The 27,361-nt window shown below is 39.3% G+C and overlaps 1 protein-coding gene across 7 annotated transcripts in view; it reads right to left on the bottom strand.

Annotated features, from left to right (window-relative positions):
* DENND5B (DENN domain containing 5B) overlaps positions 1-27,361 on the bottom strand; it is a 178,716-nt gene that overhangs the window by 41,883 nt on the left and 109,472 nt on the right. For 3 of the 7 annotated variants that reach the window (XM_046685014.1, XM_046685021.1, XM_046685067.1), the window contains 7 exons: positions 24,435-24,622; positions 18,973-19,509; positions 16,054-16,285; positions 14,103-14,189; positions 12,030-12,180; positions 4,438-4,531; positions 3,517-3,624 (listed from right to left, as the gene is read on the bottom strand). In XM_046685014.1, the coding sequence (XP_046540970.1) occupies positions 3,517-3,624; positions 4,438-4,531; positions 12,030-12,180; positions 14,103-14,189; positions 16,054-16,285; positions 18,973-19,509; positions 24,435-24,622 (1,397 nt within the window). The remainder of the gene's footprint in view (positions 1-3,516; positions 3,625-4,437; positions 4,532-12,029; positions 12,181-14,102; positions 14,190-16,053; positions 16,286-18,972; positions 19,510-24,434; positions 24,623-27,361) is intronic. The other 4 variants (XM_046685047.1, XM_046685058.1, XM_046685038.1 and 1 more) reach the window with 3 other exon arrangements.

Raw genomic sequence — 27,361 nt, 5'->3', positions numbered from 1 at the left:
CCTACTTAACCTTACACAAACAAGTGCAGGAACAAGATGCAAAAAAGGCCTTATGTGCACACGTGCAACAGCAATCCCAGTTTTAGAGCATCAAAAGGCGAGACATTAGTACTCCCCCCTCAACTGTTAACCCTGTGAATATGAGGGTGACAGAAACCCCATCAGGTTAAAACTCATTCAAAATGAGATGAGATTTCATCTAGTTGAGTCTTTTTAGGTGGGAACACCCCAGGCTGTGATTAGTCAGGATCATGGTTGAGATGAGAAATTCAGGTGTCTGGATTACAGAGCCAAGGTCCCGCAGGAATGCAGGAATTCTCAGATCACTGGTTCCCTCCGCCTCTCACCGCAGATCAGAGAGGCATGCCCTTCGAGCCTCTTGGGCAATGCTTGTCAACCCAACCCTTTTTTCAAATCAAGTCACAACAGTAGAAGCAGGGGCTCTAGAATCTGGTTGCAACTAATTTTATGACCTCGGGCAGATTTGTTTATTTGTGAAATGGGCATAACACATGCCCACCTACCTCTAAGAAGGGCTATGAGATCACTCTGACAAGTGTCCTGTGCTCCAAAGGCAGGAGGCCTCTTGTGTCTGGGACATGTTTGCTACAGCCCTCCCTGGCCTTGTTCCAGAATCAAAAGAAAGTGGAAACACTGTATTACTTTCAAAGTCAGTGATGGCTCAGAGAGGATCAGAGAAACCCAGTCAGCTGCTCTTGAGCTTTGGTTAGTGAATTTCCAGGAGAAAAAAAAAAATCACTACACATGGTCACATGATTAGGACAGGGGCCCTGCTCTCTCTCTCCTTTCTGCGCCACGTGCAAAAGCTCATCCAGATACCTTATGTTTGCATCAGGACCACAGGGCAGAATCTCCCAAGAGTCCAAGTGTCTTACAATCATATTTAGGGAATAACTGCTCTAAATTATATAGTAAAACTATCAGTTTGAGAGAGAGAGAGACGGCAAGCCAGCACATCCTCCCACAGACACATATGTGAGATCTATCTTTACTATGTTAAGGGGAGAATTTGATATTATAAGAGAAGATGTGTAAAATCCTTTGCATTCTTGAAATAAAAGGAGTTTGTACATTGAATATATTTTCCCTTTGGAAGAAAAACGATCTGCTAAATCTAGTACAAATTTTTTAAAATCCCACTAATTAGGGATTTAACTCATCAGTTTACCTGCCGCTTCTCAGCCCTCCTGACAGAAGGCAGTGTTAACGAAACAATGTTTCCTTCCCAGCGCAATCATTCTAAGGACAGATTTAAAAATCAAATGGACTCTGCAAGCATTTAGTCCTCCTAACAGTTTGTGGATACTTCCTTCTGCTTTAAGTCTCTTTCAGAAGGCCAAAGAAAGAGGAAGAATTAAGAATGAGAGACAACTATCACCACCAGGAAAATTAAGTGTAACTAGGTCTATCGAAACATCTTGAAGGTTAGTTTTCAAACAAATGAAGGCAGTAAATGAAACGCTTTAGAAAAACCAACCTGAGATATAAGGCAAGGATTGTAGAGAAGGATAATACCTGCATTTCCTATCATTTCAGGTTGTACTAATGTTAGCTGGAATATTACAAATCAGAGCTAAAAGGCTGGTGAAAAATAAATGTTAACTGGTGAGTGTTAAAAGGGTTCCGTTTCTCCCCCAGCCTCAATTCCTCCACCTTTAGGACTTGTGCAAACACAGAACAACCACCAGACTCAATTCTCAAGAAGAGTTAATATCAAATTTGGCTCAGGAGGAAATACACTGGCTACAAGAAAAGGAGGCTAGGATGTAGTCTCTGGCATTTGTCTCTTTCTGAAATATATGAATAATTAGTTTTTAAAGGTCAGTAATTGGATAAAAATCAAGCACTTAATTTGTGTGCTTTAACGTTCATGTTCTATTTTATAAATGAAAACAAGCTAGAATGGGGCTGTCCTTGGAGTGGTCGTATTTGCCAAGCGCCCAGCACACGTGGGGCAGGTACAGTTATTAACCAACAATGAACTCCATGCAGCCATGTGCGAAGTCTCCTTCTGAGAATCTCTGCTGGAGTCACAGAACCAGCAATGTTCCACAGGCAAGCAGAGCAGGGACACACAGAGGGGGCATGAGCCCCTTTCTCACAGGAGGTGGTGAGGCTGCCTCTGCTGCTGCAAGACCAGAGCAGTGCCTTTACGGTAAACAACAATGATAATTACGTGATTTTCTCTGGGGCAGGTGGAGGAAAAGGTATATTTTAAGATGAAAAATGGAGAAGAAAGAGAAACCTTTCACAAGGAATTTTTTTCTTTTGAAGAAGATTAGCTCTGAGCTAACGTCTGCTGCCAATCCTCCTCTTTTTGCTGAGGAAGACCGGCCCTGAGCTAACATCCATGCCCACCGTCCTCTACTTAATACGTGGGACGCCTACCACACCATGGCTTGACAAGCGGTGCATAGACCCGCACCTGGGATCGCAACTGGCAGACCCCGGGTCGCCAAAGCAGAATGCGTGAACCTAACCACTGTGCAACCAGGCCAGTCCCCACAAGGAATATTTTTATAATAAAGTCATTTCACTACAGAGGGAGGTAATCCTAGATTTCTTCTGAGATTTCTACTATGCTCTTTGTTTCTGTGGAAGCCAAAAGCAACAATCCTTGAGAAACTTCCTAGGAAAATCTATCCTATTATTTAAAAAACACTGCACTAACTGCTCTTTAGTGCAGGCTCACCCTGGATATTCTAATAAACCCCACGTCCCTCTAACTGGCACTGAGCTTGTGAAGAGAAGCCCATGGCAAAGTTAAGCTAATGTATGCTAATATGTCATAACGGGAAAAAATAGCACCAAGGGTCCTAAGCTATCCTTGCCCTCAGGTGAGTAGGTGTCTGGTGCGGCCTGGCCTGCAGGGTTACGGGGAAGAGTACTGGTCTGAAAGTCACGAGCTTGGACTGTGGGCCCAGCTCTGCCTTTGTGTGTCCGTTCAACTTTGGCCAAGTCTCCCGGACTTTGGTTAAATCAGGTCAAGTCGGACAAGACAACCTCAAAGGTTCCTCTTAGCACTAAGATTCTATGCTGATGACCTGACTTTCTGACCACATAAAATACAGACCAGGAAGGATAAATTAAAACACTGTGGAGCTAAAAACCTAGCAAGAGAACAGCTGTTTGAAAGTGAGTCACTTCTGCAAAATGCTTAAATAAAAGGGAGATTGACTATTTAATATATTTTGCCTTTGGAAGGAAAACAATTTGCTATATCTGGTCCCCTCCCCCCAGTCCCACTGACTAGGGATTTGAATGATCCGTTTTACTTGGCAACAGCACAGAGTCACTCGTGTTAGCGCACACCACCATGAAGAGGTACCAAACACAAGAGGAAGTGGAGAGCAAAACAGAGAGGCTGAGAGTGGCGATCACGGGGTGATGTGGGGTGTTCTAGAACTATGTGCACTCACGCATGTGGCCAACTCAAGGAACACCAAAGACAAGATGCGGGAGCATCTGCAAAGCACTTTCAGGCAAAGAACATACCAGGCAGTACTCAGAGAAGGATTTTTTAGGAAGTCGTGCAGGAGGAGGTGGACCCTGATCCCACTCCCAGAATGCCATGGAGTTCTGAACCAAAAGTTCCCCGGAAGGCTAAGAGGATGGAGAAGTGCCAATGACAGAAAAGCAAAAAAGAAAAGGAGAGGGAGAAAGAGACAAGCAAAACAAGCATGCATTTGATAAAGTCACAGCAAAAGAAAGGGGGGAGAAGAAAATTCCAGAGCACAAAGAAAAGCACTGGACAGGTTATGCTTCAGTTCTCAAGAAAATGTTTAAAATCACATAGGTAGGAACACATTAACAAAAACCTATATATATTTGGAGTGATGTTTTCTGCTTTATTTCTACATATTTGAGTTTAGAAAATAGTTAACAGATCTTCTGATTGCATTCTTCTTTTGATCACAAGAAATAATCACAACTTACTTATAATTATTCAAATGTGTAAACGTAGTTTTGTTTTCAAGTAGTACAAATAAAGCATAACGAGCTTAACTTAAAAACACTTTTAAAAACGGTCTCAGGAAGCCAAGGAGACACAAGCAAACACATCTTTACTTACTAAGTTTAAATTATGCTTGAAACTTAGAAATGTCTACGCTTCTTAGAAATTTCTCTCCCTACAGGAGACACATTGACCAAAAATTTCTCCTAAACTTAGCCTTTACTTGATGGGTGCACAGAGAGACTTGTTTTAGAGCCTTATTTTAGATGTATTAAAATTACAAAAATGGGAAAAAAGATGTTTTCTGCTATAAGTTAGTACAAAAGGATTACTATTTTAAAATATAACTGAGTCATTTTTTTAAAAGAAGGTGAAAGAACCCACACCATGACACCTGCTGGGCTGAATGGGCCCCGTTCACGGCTCCAGCACGAAGGCCTCCGGGACGGCGGCCCACATACCTCCCTCAAGTCGTTGTCCAGTCCAATGTGCTCGGAACGTTGGCGAAGGCGCTCTTTCCTGCGCTGTGCGGTGGCACTCCGACTTACCCAGCGACTGAAGAAAGACAAGGTGTAGGTTCAAACAACCAACCAAACCGAAACAATGCGATCACTTGTCTTTAAGATACAAAGAACGAACTGTTCACGACAAAGACTGACATGTATTGTTACAGTCATGTGCTCCGCGGTATGTTTCAGTCGATGACAGACCACATGTAAGAGGATGGTCCCATAAGATTAGTACCATGCAGCCTAGGTGTGTAGTAGGCTATACCATCTAGGTTTGGTAAGTACACTCTACGATGTTCGCACAGTGATGAAATCTCCTAACAGTGCATTTCTTAGAACCTATCCCCATCACTAAGCAACTTAGTATTATACTTATTTTTCAATAAATTCTTTTTTAAATATATAACAGCTTTATTGAGATATAATTTAAATACCATACAATTCACCCATTTAAAGCTCACAATTCAAGGGTTTTTTGTATCTTCATAGAGATGTACGACTATCACCACAATCAATACTCTTTCAAAACTGAGGTTAAAAAATGCACAGTATCTCCTCTGTAGTGATCCTCTCCTTTCTACCTTACCTGGCCAACAGAGCCCCAAACCCTGGGTGAATACGACCCTCTCACTTCCCTATTCTTCTATCCATGTAGATTAGTTCTTGATTCCTCTCGTGACTACCCATGAATCACTTTACCTGTCCTTTATCACCCTGCCCATCCCCCTCAAAGCCTGTTCCAAACCTTTCACTTCACCCTCAAGCGCCTCCACTCAACTGATGACCCACTCTTACCTCCTCTCCTGCCTTCTACTTAAACGATGCACACACGTAGGCACCTCATCTTTCTTCTAATCTCAAAGCACAAAATATACTGGCTGTGGCTCAAAACTACTTCCTCCACCTGTGTCCCTCACCAACCCTCTCTTGCCTCTTTCAACCTGCTCTCTTAGTCACCTCCTTTGCTGTATCTCCAATTCTTCTCTCTCTCTACCGAATATTTCCCTTCAGCTTACAAGCAAGCTGGTTGCTCTCTTGACCACAGTTACGTTTAAATCTTTCTTCACTCTTCTCGTGTAAAAATTCTTAAAGAGAAAAGTTTAGCTGTAAGGCTTCTACTTATTTACCTTTGGATCTTCAGTTCATCTCAAATTAGCTTCTTCCCATGAAAATGCTCTTGAGGAAGCCACTGATGCCCCTAAGTGCCATATCCAATGGCTGTTATTTGATTCTTAGCTTACTCAAACTCTCCGTTATGTTGAGTACTACTGATCACCTCTTCTACCTTAAAACTCCAGCTGTTTTCAGCCACCTCAGTGTTTCCAATGGGATAAGTGTTCTCACCTTTGAGCCTCTGTTCATGAAACTTCCTCCCAACTTCTATTCATCTTTCAGACAGCTTAGATGTCCACATAGAAAGTGTTCTATGATTTCCCCAAATCTAAATTAGCCACCCCTCTTGTAGTCCCCAGTAGCAGTACCTACAACAGTGTGTTATACTTACTTATCTCTATTTTCTATAAAATCGGCTCTATTATAAACTCTTGAAGAGCTGGTATCATGTCTGTCAGCGGTTTCACTTGCAGAGCCTTCTACGTCACCTGCCCCTTCTAGAAATAACCCGAAGTAAATCATCAGAGATGCAGTCTAACATTTAGGTTGTTACGGATGTCCATCACAGCTTATGCAGTAACAAATTCTGTGTTTCCTTTACACCAAGACTCACATTTTGGCTTTTAAATGTTCCTGAAATTAGAGTGTGTCTTTTACTCCAAAAGCACGTTGAATGAATAATTTTTCCCAAAAGCTCTTGAGTTAATAGCAGATCTTACAACCAGCAGTTACTTAGAATCAAGTAAATGTGCTCAAAATAACCTAAACGTTCAAAAGCAGGGAGTGCTACACAATGAAATATCATAGTCATTAAAGAATCAAGTTTCTAGGAATGTTAATAATATAGGAGAGTGCTCATGATACAATAATGAGTAAAAAAGCAAGATATAACATTGTATAAGCAATATTCTAATTTCGTAAAAAGAAAAAAAAAAGTGTGACCATGTGCACATGCACGCACACCAGGATCCATCCACTGGAAGAGCGTAACACCAATATTAACATCTCATGGTGATGGTATTATGAGTGGTTTTAAAATTTATCCTACCACTTTCCAATATTCTAAATTTTCTAATGAGCATGCATCTTTTTTTTTTTCCCCTGAGGAAGACTGGCCCTGAGCTAACATCCGTGACCATCGGCCTCTACTTTACATGCAGGATGCCTGCCACAGCATGGCTTGACAAGTGGTGCACAGGTCTGCACCCGGGATCTGAAATGGGAAACTCTGGGCCGCCGACATAGAACAAGTGAACTGAACCACTGTACCATCAGGCCAGCCTCCATATATCATTTTATATGAAACTATTTTTAAAAATTTCTCAGGTCTTGACTTGCCATCCCCATGACTATGTATTCTCTACACTATTCTAAGAATATTTACTCTTGAGCATATCCTTGACGTTACAGAGTGACACAATTTTCAAAATGAATTTATACTTTAGCCATTCAGGAAAAGTGATATGGCATTACTGGACAATGTATTATTTTTAATTTTTTATTAATAAAGTATCCAATTTACAAAAAGCTTAAATTGAGAAACACTACTTCTTTTGTTGCTTTTTAAATAATTTATGCATGTCTTTGGTTTCAAGCTTCTGAATCATCTCATCTTGGTCTGCTATTTAGAGGAACACTGAATAATGACGATAAAAATGGTAGCAAGGAAGGTAGCCCCTCTTAAAATAGTTTGAAAAAAATAGGTTTATATCAGGAAAAGAAAGTACAAAGATCTAGTGACAGATCTTTGAAGTGGAATCCTTGGAAATGTCCCTAAGCAGAGATCAGTGTAAGACTATAAAAAGGATACAAAGAGAACTGGGGTAGCCTAAAAGGATGATCCAGAAAAAGCCATATTAAGACACTGATCAAGGTCTTCTGCTTGAACATATTTTAGTCAGGCTCCCGAACCTTCTCCTAGGCCCATCTGCGCACTTCCTTGTAAAATCCACTTTTAGCAAGAATCCTGCGAAGTCAGTTTAGCAGGATCTGGCTACCCTCGGGACATGATCACTCTCATATCTGATCGGGTTCCTCATGCGCCACCGTGCCCCAGGTGCTGTCTAGTGAGCCTGGCCTCCCTTCTGTAAGAATCGTGTTAGGTCAGTTTGTGAGAACCCCCCTTACCGCTGTGTTTCCTCTCAGAATTTTCCATCCACTGATGCTACTCTACTCCTTGACTATACATTCCTACCTACCCATGCTGTATTCGGAGCTGAATCTGATCGCTCTCCCCCACTGCAAACCCCATTGCTGTGGCCCCGACACCTGTCACCATGGCCCCCCTTGACTAAAGTCAGGCTTAGCATCTTCAACAAGTTTTGTGAGTATTTTTTTTCTTTAACAACTCTGAAGCAGAATATAAACACCAACTGATAAACTTATATAACAAATAAAGGGGAAGAGTAAAATGAAAGTAAAAAACAAATTTTACAAAGACCTGGGTACAGATCTTTGACATGGAGGCCCTGGAAATAGCCCTGTAGCAAAAAAAACAGTCAGCATAAGATAGTAACATTTGTTCAGGGATTTAAAAAAATTAGGGTTACTGGGTAGGGTGGTTCAAATGAATAGTAAAAATATGAAAGAGAATGTAAACACCAGCTAATGGGAAGGAGTAGAATCTAAATGGCAAAAGTGGAAAAGGCTTTAGGTAAAGAAAAGGACAAGTATTAACTTACATACTATAACCAGCATCTCACTACATACTCTGTGGGATAAAATCCCCTATTTAATTTCGTTTTCAAAACAAGGAAATAAGCATCCGCTTAAGAAAATTACTATGAAGTCCACACATTCCTGGTCTTGTTAAGCAATTTATTCTTTGCATTATTAAACCTCATTTTCTAAGCATAATTTTACCAAAGATGATTACATTTGCTGAAACACTAAAGATTGCTTCTTTGTGTTTGCCTCGTAAGCAGCATATTAAAATCTCTCTAACAGTTGATCATCCATTTACACAGGCATGGGTATAAATCCCTTTGCCCTACAATTAGTTCTGAGATCTTTTCTCTTGCAGACTACAATCTACCCGAAAATGTAATGCTTGGGGCTCAGTGTGGAAATGGGAACCTTTGAGATTATATATAAGATCAAAAGCTAGAAAATACAGCCGTAAGATTTAAACATTGAAATCTTCCCTCCTAAGCACTCCCTACTTCCTTCCCCTGTTTGATTTTTCATCACAAATCTTATCACTATCTTGACAGGTTACTTATTTTACATATTGTTTCTTTTTTTTTTTTTAAGATTTTATTTTTCATTTTCCCCCTCAAAGCCCCCCCAGTACATAGTTGTGTATTTTTACTTGTGGGTTCTTCTAGTTGTGGCATGTGGACGCCACCTCAGCGTGGCCTGATGAGCGGTGCCATATCCACGCCCAGGATTCGAACCGGTGAAACCCTGGGCCGCTGCAGTGGAGCGTGTGAACTTAACTGCTCGGCCACAGGGCCAGCCCCCATATTAAGTTTCTTTATTGTTTGCTTCCTTGGACTTGAACGCAGGGATTTTTGTTGTTTTGTTCATTGCTAAATTCCCGGTGACGAGGACAGTGCCTCACATAAATATTTGTCAAATAAATGAATGAGCAATCTTTCTTTTTTCTTTTGCTGAGGAAGATTCATCCTGAGCTAACATCTGTGCCAATCTTCCTCTATTTTGTATGTGAGTTGCTACCACATCATAGCTGTGGACGAGTGGTGTAGGTGCACCCACTGGGAACTGAATCCGGGCCACGGAAGCAGAGCCTGCTGAACTTAACCACTAGGCCATGGGACCAGCCCCTGAATGAGCAATCTAGCACTATGAAAAAGAAATAAAAACTACTAAAATTAATAGTCTACCCATATCAAAGTGCTTCAAACAATTAGGATATTTTACACACATAAGAAAAAAATGAATAAACTAATGACTCATCTGTTCTGATGGAAAATTCTCATCCTCTTCTGAAAAATAGAACAATGTACCTAGTACCATGATCTGGAAAAGTCTGACTCCTGCAAAGGTCAATGCAACACTCTTAGCACAGGCTTTTTTTTTTTTTGAGGCAGATTGGCCCTGAGCTAACATCTGTTGCCAATCTGCCTCTTCTTCTTGAGCAAGGTTGTCCCTGAACTAACATCTGTGCCAATTTTCCTCCACTTTCTATGTGAATCACTGCCACAGCGTGGCTTGATGAGCAGTGTGTAGGTCTGCACCTGGGATCCAAACCCACGAACTCTGGGCTGCTGAAGCAGAGTGCAACAACTTAACCACTGCACCACTGGGTCAGCCCCCAGTCTCAGCACGCTTTTTTTTTTAAGATTTTATTTTTTTCCTTTTTCTCCCCAAAGCCCCCCGGTACATAGTTGTATATTCTTTGTTGTGGGTCCTTCTAGTTGTGGCACGTGGGACGCCGCCTCAGCGTAGTTTGATGAGCAGTGCCATGTCTGTGCCCAGGATTCGAACCAATGAAACACTGGGTCGCCTGCCGCGGAGTGCGCGAACTTAACCACTCGGCCACGGGGCCAGCCCCTCTCAGCACGTTTTTAAGTTCAGTGTTTATCAAAGCAGGGACAGCCCTTCAGTGGAGGGTGAAACCCTGCAAATTAACTGTACACATTGCTGCTGCTTTTCCTTTCAGAGTCTAGTGTTTATTATTATAAATCTCCATCCCCTTGTAGATCTCAGTCACGAACTTGGGAAATTTGCATCACTGCTTTATTCAAAGCATCTTGGGAAATAAAGAGGTAAGTACAGAAAATTCTGCAACATATAATTCAGCAGATCAACTGAAAGATACAACTATCAAACTTTTAAGCCAGCTTTCAAGAATCTTCATGTTAGTTACTTATTTAGTCTGGGCCATTTAGGTCAAAAGGCATAATTCCACCTTTTTTCTTCCCCTCACTGATTCTTTACTTGCCTTCTGAAAATTCAGGTGGCTCAATGCTGCTTCCGTTTTCTGTACCCTGTCTTTAGTTCAGTCTGCTATCCCATTTCTTGGCCTCCGCCTGGTTTCTTTTGCCTAAGGTCGTTCTCTGATCCTCTTTAATGAGATCACAGATGTTGCAGAATGTTAGAGTATGTTCAGAGGAGAAAAGAGGCAAGCGATTCCAACTTGTACAAGGTTCCTAAGCTGGTGAGTGGCTCAGAATGAACTAAATTCCAGAATTGCTGATTTCCAATTCAAAGCTCTTTCTCTCCAACTTACCACATTATTCATTAGTACCCTCCTTTACATCCTTTCTTGTAAAACTCTTCTTTATTACTCACTTGTATTCACCTAAAATCAAGAACTGCAATAAACCCAAATAACTGTTTTCAATTCTAACTACATTCAGATATTTTCTGAATGGAATTATCTATTATAAAGAATGACAGCTATGGTTTACCTTTTTTTTGAGGAAGATTAGCCCTGAGCTAACTGCTGCCAATCCTCCTCTTTTTGCTGAGGAAGACTGGCCCTGAGCTAACATCCATGCCCATCTTCCTCTGCTTTACATGTGGGATGCCTACCACAGCATGGCTTGCCAAGCAGTGCCATGTCCACACCTGGGATCCTAACCAGCAAACTCCGGGCTGCCAAAGCGGAACGTGCGCACTTAACCGCTGCACCACTGGGGCAGCCCCTATGACCTTTACGTTTGGTTGTTTTGTAGTTTTTGCACTTGATACTTAAAAAGTGCAAATGATAGTGTTATGGGTTGAATTGCGTCCCCCAAAAAGATATGTTGAAGTCTTAACCCCAATACCTGTGAATGTGACCTTATATGGAAATAAGGTCTTTGCAGAGGTAATCGATGAGGTCATTGGGATGGGCCCTAATCCAACATGATGGGTGTCCTTATAAGAAGAGGGACATTTGGACACAGACACAGAGAGATAACAGCCACGTGAAGATGGAGACAGAGCCTGGAGCTATGCTGCTGCAAGCCAGAGAATGCCTCAGGCTACCAGAAGTTGGAAGAGGCAGGGAAGAATCCTTCCCAAGAGGCCTCAAGGGAGCATGGCCCTACCAATACCTTGGTTTTGGATTTCCAGATCCCAGAACTGCAAAAGAATAATTTTCTGTTGTCTTAAGCCATCGAGTTTATAGGACTTTGTTAAAGCACTCCTCGGAAACTAATACAGAGAGTGAAAAGTGTAACTTTTCTAATTCCATTAGACAATATATTAGCACTATATGTAAACACAGTCATTTAAAGTGAAGCTATTCCCAAGTGTCCATTACTTAAAAAAGAAAAAACCCTAGTCTTTGGATTTTTTTACACGACGAAATTAAAAGTCAAATACTTAGAGCGTCAATTCCTATTTCATATGGATCTGGTCATTGAAAACAGTAATCAGACTGACAGGTGGTTGAACGGTTAAGCATTGCCTCGTTAGAGTTGCAGAGCATCTCACCATTCATTCCTTCAACCAACAGCTCAAGTAGAGAACATGCTTACTTGTTATTCGTTGGTCCTGTTGCCAAGACATCGGATTGTAACTTTGGAAAGAACCCTTGCTCATATTTGCCTTGACCAATTTTCATATCAAGCAGATGTGGGTGGATTGCAGTGTGATCCATTTTCATCAGTCGCTGCTCAATTGATTGGGCTATAAATTAAATTTATAACAAATTAGAGACATTTCATTGGCTAAACCTTAAAAAATTATGCTTCCTTCACTCATGCACCTACAAGGAACTCAGTCTTTCTGACACTCTGAGATAGATTTTTACAAAAGCTCTTCAGGAATCAGTATAGTGTAAGTAGAAAAAGGTTAATTTTAAGTAAATACTGGATGATTAATTTTCATGGTATCTTCTGCCTTTGTCAAAAGCAGGGCAGCGGGGTTGAAAAATCTATAATTTAGTATTGAGACAGTTTCCCTTAAGTGAGAAATTCAATATTCTTCATGAAAATATGGTTCTAAGTATAACATTAAAGAAAATAATGGCGAGTCAAATATTTTCTTTGGCTGAAAGACAAATAAACGGAAGGAAAAGCAAGCACAGTAGCCTTCTATTACTACTTTGCTTCTTTGTGCAAAGACTCATTGAATATCTGTGGTTCTCCATTTGCAAGGACAAGGAACTGGGTGAAGTTGATTACCTCACTTTTAGCAACAGTCACATTCTCATTAGTAGGAGTCATTTAGGAGTGTTTATTAGATCAAGAGGGGTAGAGAGAAAAATAAAATAAGCAGGCATTTAAAAAATGTCCAGAAGATAAGAAACTAGCCTTTTAAAGAATAAAACAGGCCAAAGTTAAAAGATACGAATTACTCAACATTTCTATTTTAAAACCACTTAAAGTCAGGAGGACGTCTCAAAGCCCCAAGAAACAGCGAATGATTTCTCGGGTAAAAAAAATCTGAACTTAAATGTTTTTATCAACTGAATTTTCAGGAGAAAATGTACTATTTGAGAATCAAGACTATGTCTCTGATCCTCTGCCTAGAGATTTCTAAAAGAGGAGGGCAAGCAGTGATTGTGGTTGTGTGATAAACAACACACAGCGTGGGAACTGCTAATCTTGGGATTTAAGAGAAGTAAAAGAGTATTTTTATAAATATTTCCTGGAATCAGTTTATTTTGCCTCTTTCAATATCAGCAGATTGAGTACTGATGGTTATTCCCCATACATAGCCTTAAAAAATTCCTGGGGGCGGGGAGGGGTCTGTCCATGACACACGTTACTCTTGTGAAAAGAACATGCTTAATATTGTCTTATGTGAGATCAATGCTCCTCCCAAGCCAGCTGCTGTGTTTGACAACAGCCATTAAGGGAAGCTTTGTGGAAGTCACTATTACCCTCTATGACTCAAACTTCGAAATGTTAGATATCTATTTTAAACTTGCCTAATTTTTCTCCATAACCCATAGGAATTTATCCAATGCTTTTTTGAATTTCATTTTATTTTTAATGTGTAACTTGTAACTTCTCTTGAAACATAGACCATATGTTCTATGCTGGGCAAAAGCATGTCATGTTGTAATAGGAAACGATATTTAATTTTCAACGATGGGCCCTGGCTCTCCACAATCCTTCCTATCATCTCAATGCTTCTTAATGCTTATAAATCACAATTAAGAGATGGTTTAGGCAAAATAATGCTTAGATTCATGGCATGGAATTCCCTGAAGTCCCTGCCAATTTTATGTTCCATGAAATACTACAAAATTCCGTCTCTGCCAGTGAGTCCTCACAGAAGGAAAAAAGGAAAAGTAGCTTCAGTTTTTCCATTGGACTTAAAATCACAGAGAAATCCATCTGATATGCAGTTACTCTCCTTGAGTTAGGATGCTTTTTAAAAACAAAAGTAATAATTCACAATGGATTACTCTAGGGTTTACATTTAAGATTGACATAAGGAGCGTAATGCAAAGCTACTTTTCAGCGATTATAGTGAATACTGAACATTCAGAAATTATTAAATGCCTGCTTTGAGAGGTCATGGAGCTGTTGTTACACTCAAGGGTTGGTGCCAGTATTCATTTTCTGTGATTGGTAAGGAAAAAGAAAACTCTGCATTACTATCAACTTCTTGTCTTTCTGCACAGAAATCATGAGGTTCTGGTGCCACAATGTCAACAGCAGACAGCCTCTGCCTAAAGAGTTGACCTGCAAATCAGAGTTCCTTTTAGTTAGAGGCCAAACAAAAACAAAAGCAAACAACAAAAGACAAAAAAAACCCAACACAATAAAAATCCAACGTTGACAACAAAATCCCAATCTCTAAAGCTTTTGTGAGGGTAGAGGGGACAACAATTTGACCTGATAGAAGAAAGAACTACCCCATTTTTGAGGGGTAGACACAGTCACAGCCAGCTGTCTCCTTTTACTCAAAAAATTCTTTGATAAATTAAGCTCCTAGGAGACTATTGCTTTAGCCGAATCTCATTTTCATATATGTTAAATCTATAATGGTACATTTTCAAGAGTATCATATAATTTCTGCGATGACAAGTGGGAGTTTCAAACTCTTTGAGAGGCTGAAAGAAAATCTACTTTTATTGAAAATATTTTCTGGAAGCACATGAAGAAAAGAATCAGTGTTTAGCTCAACATTTTGTCAGGAAGGGAGGAATGAAATTTGTTCAACAAGGCATTATACTATTCATATGGCTATTACAGCACTGAAAGTCATACTATTCTCTCAACAGCCATGGACAATTTCATTCTTTCTACTCCCTCAATTTCCAGAAACAGAGGTAACTGCCACTTCCTGAAGGGGCGCCAAGGATCGATGCTCCTAAGTGGGAATACAGCAGCACGATGCTTCAGCGAGTTATCAGAGAGATCTCTATGGTTACATAAAAGACATCATTTACATACTTCTTTCCTTAAATATGCCACAACTACAGCATCATCACTCCTATGACTTTGATCTATTTAAATAAAGTGAGAAAGGCAAGCAACAGAGGCAGAGCAAAGAAATTTCACATTCGCTGCCACCTTTTTCTCCAGAGGAAAAATTGCTTTCAAATAGTGCCTACATTTGAAGGGAAAGAAAGAAAAGGAGGGGGTACTCAGGTGATAAATATCAGTTTATGTGGCAAAGAAAGAGTTAGGAACCAGGTACAAATGTATAAAATTGCATGGATTGGTACATTTTACTTGTTTCTTTATTGAATGAATAGCTGACATGGTAGGAAGGCTTCGGGTGCTAGAATCAGTCAAACCTGAGTTCAAATCATGGCTCCACCAATCACTAGATATCAATCACAAGTAAGGTTATCTACCCTCTTATCAATTGAAAATGAGGATAGTTATAAAACAAAAGCAATGTGTCTGTACCCCCTCATCATCAAGATCAAATGCAAAAATGCAGGTAATAATGTCCAGCACGTAATGAGTACTCAGTAAACATTGACTACTAATACAATTATTTATTTAATGGACTACAGTCCACTTCCAGACAAGGCTGGACAAGACTCAATTCTCTGAGGAAAAACTGGTGCCAGGGCTGGGGAACCCTTAATTTGAATACAAGAATCCAGAGATTTAACTTCAATAAATGAAGCTATTAAGGGCACCACTAAAGAAAATATACTGTTTCAGTTATGTAAATTAGGTAGCATCTCAGATTTACTATTTTTAAGTTAATACGTACCTTTTGTTGGATAAAGAGAAAAGAGGTGAGAGGTAAAATGGCAACATAAACAGCAAGATAGAAATAAACATTTTTTTCCATTGAGGCAATAGAGACTTTCTAAAATCATAGCAACCTTGTAGTTATACCCCATTCCATTTGTTATCATTTTTCCTCTTCTAAGAGAAGAAAAATGTCAAGTAGTAATAGGATGGACATCAACTCACAGAAACAGAAGGAAACAAAACTATAGAAAGCATCTCTTGATACAGTGCAAGGATTAACCATGAAGTCCAAAACTGAAAATTAATTTTGTGGTTTCTAAGGCCAACAGCGTGTAAAAGGAAATGAGCGCGGGTTTTCAGTTAATTTGAAAAGGCATGGCACATGTACCTGCTTCTTTTAAAGTGCTGCATTTCTGATATATAGATGTCCTCAAGGTGGGTGCCCTCACATTATACAGTCTTATCTTCTCAATCCGAGAGTCAAAGACGCGAAGCAGAGGATCCTTCTCTTCCCACTGAGACATAATTTTATTATCAATAAAGGTGGCAAACATCTGTGTTTCAATGAAGCGTGAAAGAAATGGCAGGTAAGGCTCAGGCTGGTCAGACAGAAAGGAAGCCTGTAAGGAGATAATTAGGAAATTAGTGCAAAGAGACCATCTCAACTTTACATGATAAATCTGAAAATTATTTTTTGCTAAGGTCATTCTTCTTTAACCTCATAACACACAAAACTGACGCTTGACATTCAAAAATCCTTAAAAATTCACTGCGCTTTCTTTCTTCTAAATTCATGGAATTTAGGTCGCTTCAGTCTTTAGCACTGATCTTACCTTTCAAAACTGATTTACACTCTGATCCTCATGACCATTAAGCAGAAAAGAGAGCACCACTAATGAAAGATGGTGGATCAGTTGCTACATGATCGTCAATCATCCTCTTCACTTACCATTAAATTTGACCCCTTTCCCCGGTTGGCTGTAATTTCTTCTGCTTTCTATTCCTAGCCTACGTAATATACCTCCGAGTCATAAGGCAGTGAGGTGATTAACGGACACACGATAATGATATATACATAAGTGATAACCTTAAAAAAACCAACATGGAATTTGGGCTTATAGGTGAAATCTTTTTGTTCTTCTTAAAGTGGATGTTTTTCTAGGCCACCACGCTGTTAGAGACTGATGAATGAGTGTTAATTCAAGATTAAACTTCTTCCAGACCAGTGCTGACAGTCTGGGCCTTAACTAAAAAAAGCTTTGCCTGAAAAACCATCTGAAGCAAGCCAAGCCTTTGGAAAATGTGTGCTACCAGCCACACGTTTCTGTTACCAGTTTGTCTGCTGCATGGGATGGTCCGGTCAATCGTAATCAGTTCCTAACTCAAAGTGTTGATTTTTCTCTGTGGTTCTTGGTCCACGTGTGTACAGGCATTCTAGCTGCAATTTGGTACCAGCTGAAATTTGGAAGAGAATTACTATTTCAGCTGCTGGGTTGATTTTGCTTTGCCTTCTTTTGAGTAGATGCAATGTGGCAGAAGCCAGAAGGGGAAAGACCGAAGTAGGTTCTGATATAAGGTTACTCTCCTTAACGCTCATCAGCTTCTCTCTAGCATATTTATTTTTCATTCTGAAATTCAGGAAGCCTTTTAAAAACTTCCTTACAGAAACCCAAACTCAATTTAAGTGACTCCATAGTTCAGATGTATTTACATAAACCCAAATAGCCAGAGGAAGGTTCGTGGTAATCTCTAAAAATCAGTTCACTTCTTCAAAGGTATTTTACAGATAAACATCAATTTTACTTTTTATGGAGCAAACAGCCTTTTTTAAAAAATGCACAAAATGTCTGGCTTTTCATACTCAGACCTTCATGGACTACAACATCTAAAGTCAGCAAAGCATAGTTTGCAGGACCAATACGTGATAGTCCTGTAAATTTTCCTAGCGAAAAAGATGATTACAAGCCTTCTGGAACCCAGCATGAAACTTCCATTTCTCTAGAGGTTATATAAAAAGAATTCCATTTATAGTCTGAAGCTACATAAAGATTAGGAAGGAAGAAATTACCAGTGCTCAATTTAGATAAGAATTTGAATTGCCGCAAGGATAAATCATGGGCGTACACAGATTAGTTCCAAGCTGGATAGGAAAAAATGTGGAAAAATGGTTAAGCTTAATGAGAAAGGAACATAAGAGCAGGAATATATTTGGAAAAGGGAAGCCTTCTTAATTTATTAAAGAAGTTTTTCTCCAATATAATGTGTATCAGAACTTAACTGTTCAACATAGTTTATATCCTCCATCTGAAAAATTATCTGATGAGATCAGAAAATAATCTTTTATACTACCCACCTTTACAAAAATTTTTTATTAGTACTTATTTGTCAGATGCTCCAAGATCGTAGATTAGTCTCTTAGAAGGTATTCGCCCCTTTGAGAGGTCTTTCGTGACACAAAGATCCCCATTTAGCGAGAAGCTGTAATTCATTCTAATAGCAATAACATGCCTCAGCAACCAAGGCAGGGGACTCAACTATGCCCTGGTGACCTGAAAGAGTTAGTGCCCATCCCTAAGTGCTTTTGTCTGAAAAAAAAAAAAATCTGATGGATATGTCAAGGAAATCTGGCAGAAGAATACTCCATGGTAACCTTAGAAAGAAGCTTCGACTTCAGCAGGACAATCAGACAAAGCTTCTTTCCAAGGTTTACTATAGAATATCCTTCTGCCAGATTTTCTTCACAAAACCATCAGATGTTTTTTCTGTCTTCCCTTTCCAAAAACTGGAACAGAGCCTCAGACTTACAGTCATAAAACCTCATTTATTCACTCTTTCTCTCTTTTGATCCTAAAATGAGTTAAAAATTTGGCTTCTGAAACTAAACGGTTTGTTACCTTTACATGGATAAGTTGTGACTTCACTATAGGTTGAAGACAAAGTATAAGGATATATTAGAAAAGGAATAAGCCTCATTGAACTAGACTTGATCCTAAAATAAGAGTAAATAAAACTCTTACAAGGGGATAGTGTTAACAGATTTGAAAAACCTGTGAAATCTAAGAGTTTCTATAATTCAAGCATTTTCTAAGTATAGAAAATTTTAAAATGAGGCTAAAGGCAATTTAACACACTTCAATGACCAGCTTAATGAGCTAGATGATTTGCTTTCCTGCAAAATTACTTCATGTAGTGCAAAATGCTGGTAAAGAAAAGAGAGAGAGGAAAAAATGTGTGTTTAAAAAAAGTTAACAAAAGCAATAATACGGCCACTAAGAACCCTAAGAAGGGAAGCGATGGTTCTTTTTACTTTGTCAAAGTTCTGCATCTGCTCCCGGTTGGTCAGCCAGGATTCCATGTCCTGGGCAGTCTGAATCACAAACGCTTCGTAATCTGCAAACATCTGTGTGAAGCGGTTAGCAAAGACCTCTCGGAGCTGGACGTTGAGCTGGTAGTCCCTTAGTTCTGCCTCTTCGCATTGCAGTTTTAAATCCTTTTCTTTTTCACCCAGAGGGGCAGAGAGGTCCGTTTTTTCCACTGTCACACCGGTCCGCTTGGCCAGAGCCTGGAGGCGGGCTATGGTTTCATTGCCCTTGAGTAACTCGTACATGCTGATGCTGTTAGCAGAGACATTGCCATTCTTCTTGTCATTGACCAAGTCTTTCAGAACCAGATTCTTCAGTTTGGTGGCACTCTCACTGCAGTGCAGGCTGCCTTCTGGAGGGATCCCAAACTGAAGAAGAACTTCAGAGAGTTCCTGGATAAAATCCACCTTATTGGGGAACTGTGGGAATTCTTCAGGCAGCTCAATAAAATGGTTGTCAATATCCACAAAGCACAAATTAGCCTGAAAAGGAAAAAAGAGATACAAAGGTTTTAAAATAAAGGAGGTTTTATGTTCTCAAATATTCTTGCCAACTATTATAAACAAAATCATAGATTATGCTGCCTTTTATGTTAACCTATGTGATAGTCCTGTAGATTTTCCTAGTGAAAGATGAGATGATTATTCAAGGTTAAGAATTTTTTATTCTTTAAAAATAAATCTCTGATGCCGGCATTTTTCACTATGTGAGTATTTTTATACTATATTTACCATATGAATAATTTTCTTCGGGTCTCATCAATTTATTATAATCTGGACAGGATTCTCTCACAGATGGCATCCCCAAAGCATTCCCACGCTAGTAAAGGTACACAGACTCACAGGACCTGACAGTTAGAAGGCAGCGGGTAAAACTCTCACTGAATGAGCCTGAACTTTCTATGCCATCTACTGCTCTAACACCCTGTGTAATTTAGAATTAACAATGATTGCTAAAATTCAGCAGCTGTAGTACGCCAAAACAGGATTAAAGTGGCAAAAAGCAATCCAATTCACAGAAAAATCCACAAATTTTCACTTTATCCGAAATTAGCTTCAACCTCTTGGACAACAAAACCATTTCAGAGTCATTAGACAAGCAGCAAGAGGCAGAGAGGGGCAGTGGAGACAAACACTTAGACAATTATAAATGATTAACCCTTGGATAATTAAGAGTTGACTTGGGAGATATCTTTGAGTTGAGGAAGAGGAAACAGAAATCCGAGGAAACGGTTCTTGAGTTTGCTTACGCTCTAGATTTAAATAAAAAGATTTTCAAATATTTTTCAAGCAGATATGGAAAATCCAAGGGGCCAAGTAGCTGCAAAAAAATCCTGATTATCCCTCAGGTACATGATTACTGTAGACTCCAAAACAGTATTTTACCTTTACCTGTTCATACGCCCTTAATCAGAGCAAGGTTGTCAGCGTAAAGGAAGACTGTGCTCCGAGATTGGGAAGGAAGTGGGGGCGAAGGTGCAGCCCATCACATAATACTGATGTTGACTGCATTAGTGGCTGAACACTGGCATGGGGTGCAAGTTAATAAGCAGAATAGGAAGCTTCACCTCGTGTTTCCCCGTTCCCCTGCACCCCGTGGGCAAGGAGAGAATTTATACTGTGTTCTGATCTTGAATGTCAAGGTAAAGCGAGAAGAGGAGATTAACCAGTTGGGTCTCTGTTTTTCTCTTTCGATGCCTGCTCTTCCTGTTAGATGCTGATGAGCAAGAAGTATAGCAAAGCTTCAAACTAAGCTCAATAAAAACTCAAGATTTCCCCCCATCCAAAAACAGAGAATCAACAATGATTCTTCAAACTTGAAGTAACCTTTGAATACAACCCTTTAATTCTGCAGATGAAGAAACTGAGGCCCAAGAAGGTAGGTGACTTCCTGACACCTATTCCAGATATGCATCCTCAAACAGCCTGGTGGCTTGAGGAACTTTTTTCTCATCTCCAACGTCAACAGTTTCCAGTAAATAAAGTAAGAGCTGAAGTCACATCTTGCCAAAGACAGTAGTGCTGCCTACAGTTTTCTTTAAATCCACATCTTTATATGTTTCTACAGTCTCTCTAGAAAGCAGGATATACTAAAACGTTTAAAGGGAGAAAGTAGGTCACCATAATTCCATCTTTAAAAATGGAAGAAAAAAATTTCAACTTGCTAATCTAAATGGTAACCAGCAACCTCCCACCACTTACATTTTGTACTGTCTCCTTCATTAATGCCTTCCTGCTAGCCTTTACTATCTCTCTCCTTTTCCCACAAAAAGAGAAAATGATACATGTGGGGACATTTTAAAGCTTCTTATGCTCAGGTAATTGCTGCTGAGCTGAAAGTGTACGGCAAGGTGGGTGTTCCAGCATCACAGCTATGGCCTGTCTTCATGTTCCCACGAGCGTCTCCTATCCTCCATGTCTGCTTAGCAGGGCCCAAGTTGGGGCTTTATCACAAAGGAGAAATAGGAAACATGAACTTGTATTATAAAAACTTATTAACGAAAACCCATAAAGCCCTTTTTCTAAAACCAAGAAGAACTCCATACAACAGGATATTCAGATAAGCCACTTTCTCACTTTTAATACCATTAAATTAGAAAAATTCTATGACAACAACTCAAGAAGTATTACATACACAATGAAAACTATATTTGACATCTCAGTCTTAGGTTGTTTTAGGACTAAATATTTCTATGTTTTTTACTGATCAACACTGCCCAGAAGCCTTCGCAATATGTACTTACTTCCAGTTAAAAACAACAAACATTCCCTCATAAGTAAGGGAACAAAGACTTGAAGCATACTTATCTTTTCTGCCATGAAGCCTTCCTATGTCCCTATCTTAAAGACATTTTGATTTCCTCTGTATATATAATTAATTAATTCATTCCTCTTACTAATATTTTTTTTTAGCCTCTGTTATTGATATTTGTAAATGACTTAATTTGGAAAGCAGAAATCACCTCTTATTTATCTTGATGTCTCCCAATGTATCCTACACTAGTAGTGTAAGGGATAACGGTTTGCTGAACGAATAAATAAGGCTCAAGGAGATGGTCATTTTGTGGAACCATAAAAAACGTAGGGAGGAGGAAGCAGCATCCAGGAACAGGCCAGGGTAGCTCTCTCCATGCTTAGTGAGGGATCTAGTTTCCCAGTGGCTGAAGTTCTGCTGGCATAAGGGTAAGCCAGGGGAGAACACTTCAAACAATCCCATAGAACCTCAGGGCAAGATATGACAAAAAGAAAGTTGGCAAAAGCAATTCTGTTTCAGCTTTTCTCTTGATTTTTTTTGGTCCATCATTTACTGTGAAGACGAGCAAGAATGGCAAAAAGTGAGGTACCGTTCTATGCAATTAATCCTCAGCGCTGTATCTTTCCACCATCACTCTCCCCACTCCACTCTCCAAAAAAGTAATTTAACAAACGGTTAGCTGTGCCTGTCATTTCGGAATCACGGGGAAAGTGAGTGGGTGGTTAATTATAAGTCTGTGTAGTTACATTAGTTAGCTAACAGTTAAAATCATACTTTCTTAAAATAATCATTTTGTAAACTTATCATTTTTACAACTATTCTAAGAAGCCCTGTCACTATTTTTAGCTATGATTTTATTTTACAGTTTTCAGGGAAAGGGGGGTGGTGAGTATTATTAGTGACTGTATTTATGTCACTTTTTAAAATGGCTATTATTATACCCACCTCCCCCATCCCAAATTATGTGAAGTAGATTATTTCATCTCGTTGTAAAATGATACCAGAGTCAGGTGATATACTGTTAGCCTTTTCTTCTAAAACAGCAATGTACTAATTTCTACTTTCTATACAGAAGCACTATTTTCACATCTGATTAAGATTATTGCATATTATTCTCCTCTATGAATAGATGGGTATGTATATTTGTTAAACAGTGTTGATTCAGTGAATGGAAAATTAGGAAATCACAGATATTACTGCAAGAGCTTTCAAAATTTTTAAGTTTATCTTTAGAGTCAGAGGATACACATAGGGACAGAAAAATTCCCAACTACAAATACATCAAGGTGGAATTTAAAAATTCTCAACAATTATTACTCATGCAAAACTGGAAAGATAATATTTACACATCTAAACAAATGGTATTATTAAATATCATTTGATTCACATACAAACAGACCAGATATTCCACAAGAAACTAAAACACGTCACCATTTAAGTCTTTAAAACACAATGAATTTGGCGTCTATTTATTTTTCCCTGGAAATTTAAAGGATTTATTTCTTTGAACCAACAAGATACTTGGATTAATTTAGTAAAAGAGAAAATGAGAGTTCAGGGAGTAGAAAAAGGAGGTAGAATAGGGATGCACAAGCTCAAAAACAGCAAGACAGTTTGCATGTGTGTTTTATATGATCTGAACCAAGCTCTTTCCTCCTGAACAAAAATGTTAATTTTGCTAGAGAAATGTTCATTAGAATAAAGTAAGCAATGGATGATTTCAGCAATCATTACTGGCTATAATGGCTGTGGCTTAGTGTGTTACTTTAAATTCACTTATTAAAATGAAGATCTCTATGAGAAATAAGAACAAATAAAAGTGAAACACTGCATGAAAGATTTTATTAAGAAAGGTGCTAATTAAAGAGCTAATAATATAACATAATTAACCATTTTATGTTTTTTAATAGGTCATGGCCCTCTCATCAATATTCCATTTCAAAGGCTTTACATTGCAATTCTGAGTACCATTAACAACCGCTGAAAATTAGATTCAAAATGCTTCCAGAAATTCCTGCTTATTTTCTTCTTAAACAACATTTGAAAATACAACACACAGAAAGCACAGTAACCTTAAGGTGACCTAAAAACTAGGGGTTAAAATTTTTATCTCGGCCACCTCGCCACATTGACATTTAGAAAAAGCTGACAACTAGCCTTAGGTCTGAAAATAAAGAACACTGAAGTATTTGATATTTCCATTACCCCTAGCTTGCTGAAAGACGTTACTCTTCATTTGATGGAGGTCAAGAATTAAAGTCACCTTAATTAATACGAGGATTTAAAGGATGTTAAAATTGGACTGTATTGTTTAAAAACAAAATTTACAACATAAATGGGGGGGGCAAGAAATGAAATGTCATTAGAATAATAAAACAACTAGAGAAGAGTACTATTGCTCCATCTTCACAAATTTACAGCCGTGGAAATTCACCATGGTCCTGTTTTGAACCACATTTAATTGATGACTATGTCACAGGAACCACCAGGAGTCAGGATCTGTGTTCTACGGCTCAGGTCCTGCCCCAGACCTACTTGGGAGATCCAGAATAGTCAGAGACATGGTTTGGACAAAGACAATGCTATCTAACAAAAGTAGCCTTGACCTAAATCAACAAACAGCAAATGCTTCATCGTTCATTATAAGTTTTACCTCTTGAGGAAGTTCTAGCTTAGAACGGTCAGTTCCTTCTTTTGACTGAAGGCCCATCAGATAAGGGACAGGAGCATCAAGAAAATGCAGCAGGGAAGCAGGGAGGATGGGCACATAAACATGCTGCCATTGAAATGGGAACAAAAGTGTGGTGATGCCTTCCGCCACAGTCATCAGGCGCTGATAATCTGCACAGAACAAGGAAACATGGAGGGGAAGATTCCAAGTAAAAACACAATCACCGCATTAAACTTGAAAATACCAATTTCCAGAAAGAATTCTTAAGCTAATAAACAAATAAAATGTTTCTGTATGACCATGCAGAAAATAGGTCAGTTCTATCCCACCGTAATTAAAGAGTTAAACGGTTTCACTTGAATGGTTTTAAGGGGTCTGGGTAGGTGGGGAACATCATCATACTTGTTGCTTCTGAAATCACTGGTATGTGAATTTACATTCTCTTAAATCTAGAGAAAATAAGAATAAAATTGCTCTTGGCACTTCTCCCATTGAAAATGTACAAGAACATCACTTTTTGTATACATGCATATCTATACAATCCCCAATTCAGAGGCTCTTTTTTTCTTGTATATATGATCACAGCTATAGTCTATAGTTAGCTTGACTATATTTATCTTAGCCTTCATTTTATGGGTGTAAGAAATCAACAGATATATGCATTCACAGTCACACTTCCTATAATTTAACCCCCAACTAGAGAACTATCAAATCTAGGGACAAAGTGAAAGTTACCAGAAAATTAAAGCTTGTTTTTTGTTGTTGTGTTTTGTTTACATGAACTAATTTATCAAAACTAAAAACTGTCTACAATATTAAAGTGCTCCCTTTTCCCCCAGTTTTATTGAGCTATAATTGACACATAAAAATCCCTATTTAAATCCTTGGAGACAGAGCTGTTTCTGAATGGATTTTTTTTTTTTAATTTAGAAAGGTAATATTGTGCATATGCCGTAGACATGAAATATCTAGGGCGGCACTCTGTAATCAAACACAGTAACATTTCTGCACCAAACCATATGAGTGTCCTAGTAGGGCAGGCGACCAAAGAATTTAAATAGGGTCACTTTGGTTCAGGTCTGGCTTTGCCAATAAATAAGTTACAAAAAGAAGGTTTGGTTTTCAGAATGTTTTTGGATTTGAGAATTGAAGAGAAGGGATATTGTGGAATTGTAATAATCCTCTTACAGAATTCACTATGCACAAATATAGTAAAATCTGGGGGAGTAAGACTGGAAGAGTCTTTTAGAGAAGGTTAAGGAAAATGATCGGATGTTATTTGGGCCACATCAACTCAAAGAACCTGACCAAGCAAAAAAGGGAAGTTTTCCATTTAAAAAATTTTCTTGTGTTGCTTTATAATTTGTAAATGACTCCCTTTAAACGTCTACAATGAGATTTTTGGTAATGAATCATCAGCTATCCATGGCCCAAGTGTACTTAAAATTTTCCTTATTTGATTCACTACTAAAACTTAAATTTTAGGGGTAAACCTGTTTACAGGAATTCTAAAAGACAAATACCAGGTGGCCTGAGGGGTGGGGTCAGACATGAACTCAAAGAGCCGCTTGGACCCGTTTACCTGAGGTGGGGATATGGGGATGGACGGGGACAGACACACAGACACCCAGGAGGTCAGCTGAGGCCCAGAGAATCTTGGCTGAAATGGCTGGTATTCTGTGAAGGTGGGGAGGTGAGGAGTTGGAGGATGAAGGGTGTGGTCAAAGGAGATCAGACAATTAGCTACCTACCACTCTGCTAGTGACGATCAGGCAGATGTTCACGCTGTAGGAGACAGGAATGTTTTATCACGAGGGTAGGGTGGGGACAGGGAGCTGACCTGAAACCTTTGAAACCTGCTGAATGCCCCAGGTTTAAAACAGGTGTAGTCAGAGCTAACTGCAGCTCGGCACTGTAACAAGACTCCATTATGGCGCTGGTCCCAGGGGCTTTCTCCTCCACTGAGGGCTCCCCAAGGGCAGAGTGTGATCTGCCTTATCTCCTTTAGTCCACAAAGCACAGGGCCTAGTTCACAGCCAGTGCTGACCAAAATTTACTGACACTACTGAATGTTACACTTTTCTCCTCTTATTGCAACAGAGTCCTAGCAAAACACACACACAAAAAGGAGTAGGAAGGCAGGCAGATAAGTAATTATAAAAAGACCAAATCTAGGGAAATGTCCTCAAGATTCTCTTCTGTGGCCACCTATTTAAATCAAGGATTGGAGTCTTTTTTTATCTTTATAACCTTAGCACTTAGCACAGTATCTGGCATATAACAGATGCTGAAAAAAATTTTTTTTCTTTTTCTTTTGCTTTGTTTTTGGTGAGGAAGATGGGTCCTGAGCTCACATCCGTTGCCAATCTTCCTCTTTTGCTGAGGGAGATTAGCCCTGAGCTAACATCAGTGCCCATCTTCCTCTATTTTGTATATGGGATGCCGCCAGAGCATGGTTTCATGAGTGGTGCGCAGGTCTGTGCCCCAGATGGAATCTGCAAACCCCAAGACATGGTGCAAACTTAACCACTATGCCACCGGGCTGGCCCCTCAAAATATTTTCCAATAAATAAATGAATTAGTGGGATAAAACCATACAATTTTGCTGGATATCCACAATTTAAATAGACTTGATTAGATTTTGTCCACATGAGATTAAAGAACCTCTGATTTTTCAATAAGAGAAAATGTTAACTACTCAGACAAGAAACTTTTCACTTAAGAATCATGGGGCTGGCCCGGTGGCGCAGCGGTTAAGTTCGCACGTTCCACATCTCAGCGGCCTGGGGTTCGCCGGTTCAGATCCTAGGTGTGGACATGGCAACACTTCGCACGCCATGCTGTGGTAGGCGTCCCACATATAAAGTAGAGGAAGATGGGCACGGATGTTAGCTCAGGGCCAGGCTTCC

This window comes from Equus quagga, chromosome 1, assembly GCF_021613505.1.
Source record: "Equus quagga isolate Etosha38 chromosome 1, UCLA_HA_Equagga_1.0, whole genome shotgun sequence".
NCBI classification, from domain to species: Eukaryota; Metazoa; Chordata; class Mammalia; order Perissodactyla; family Equidae; genus Equus; species Equus quagga.
This window is presented reverse-complemented; position numbering and strand designations above follow the sequence as displayed.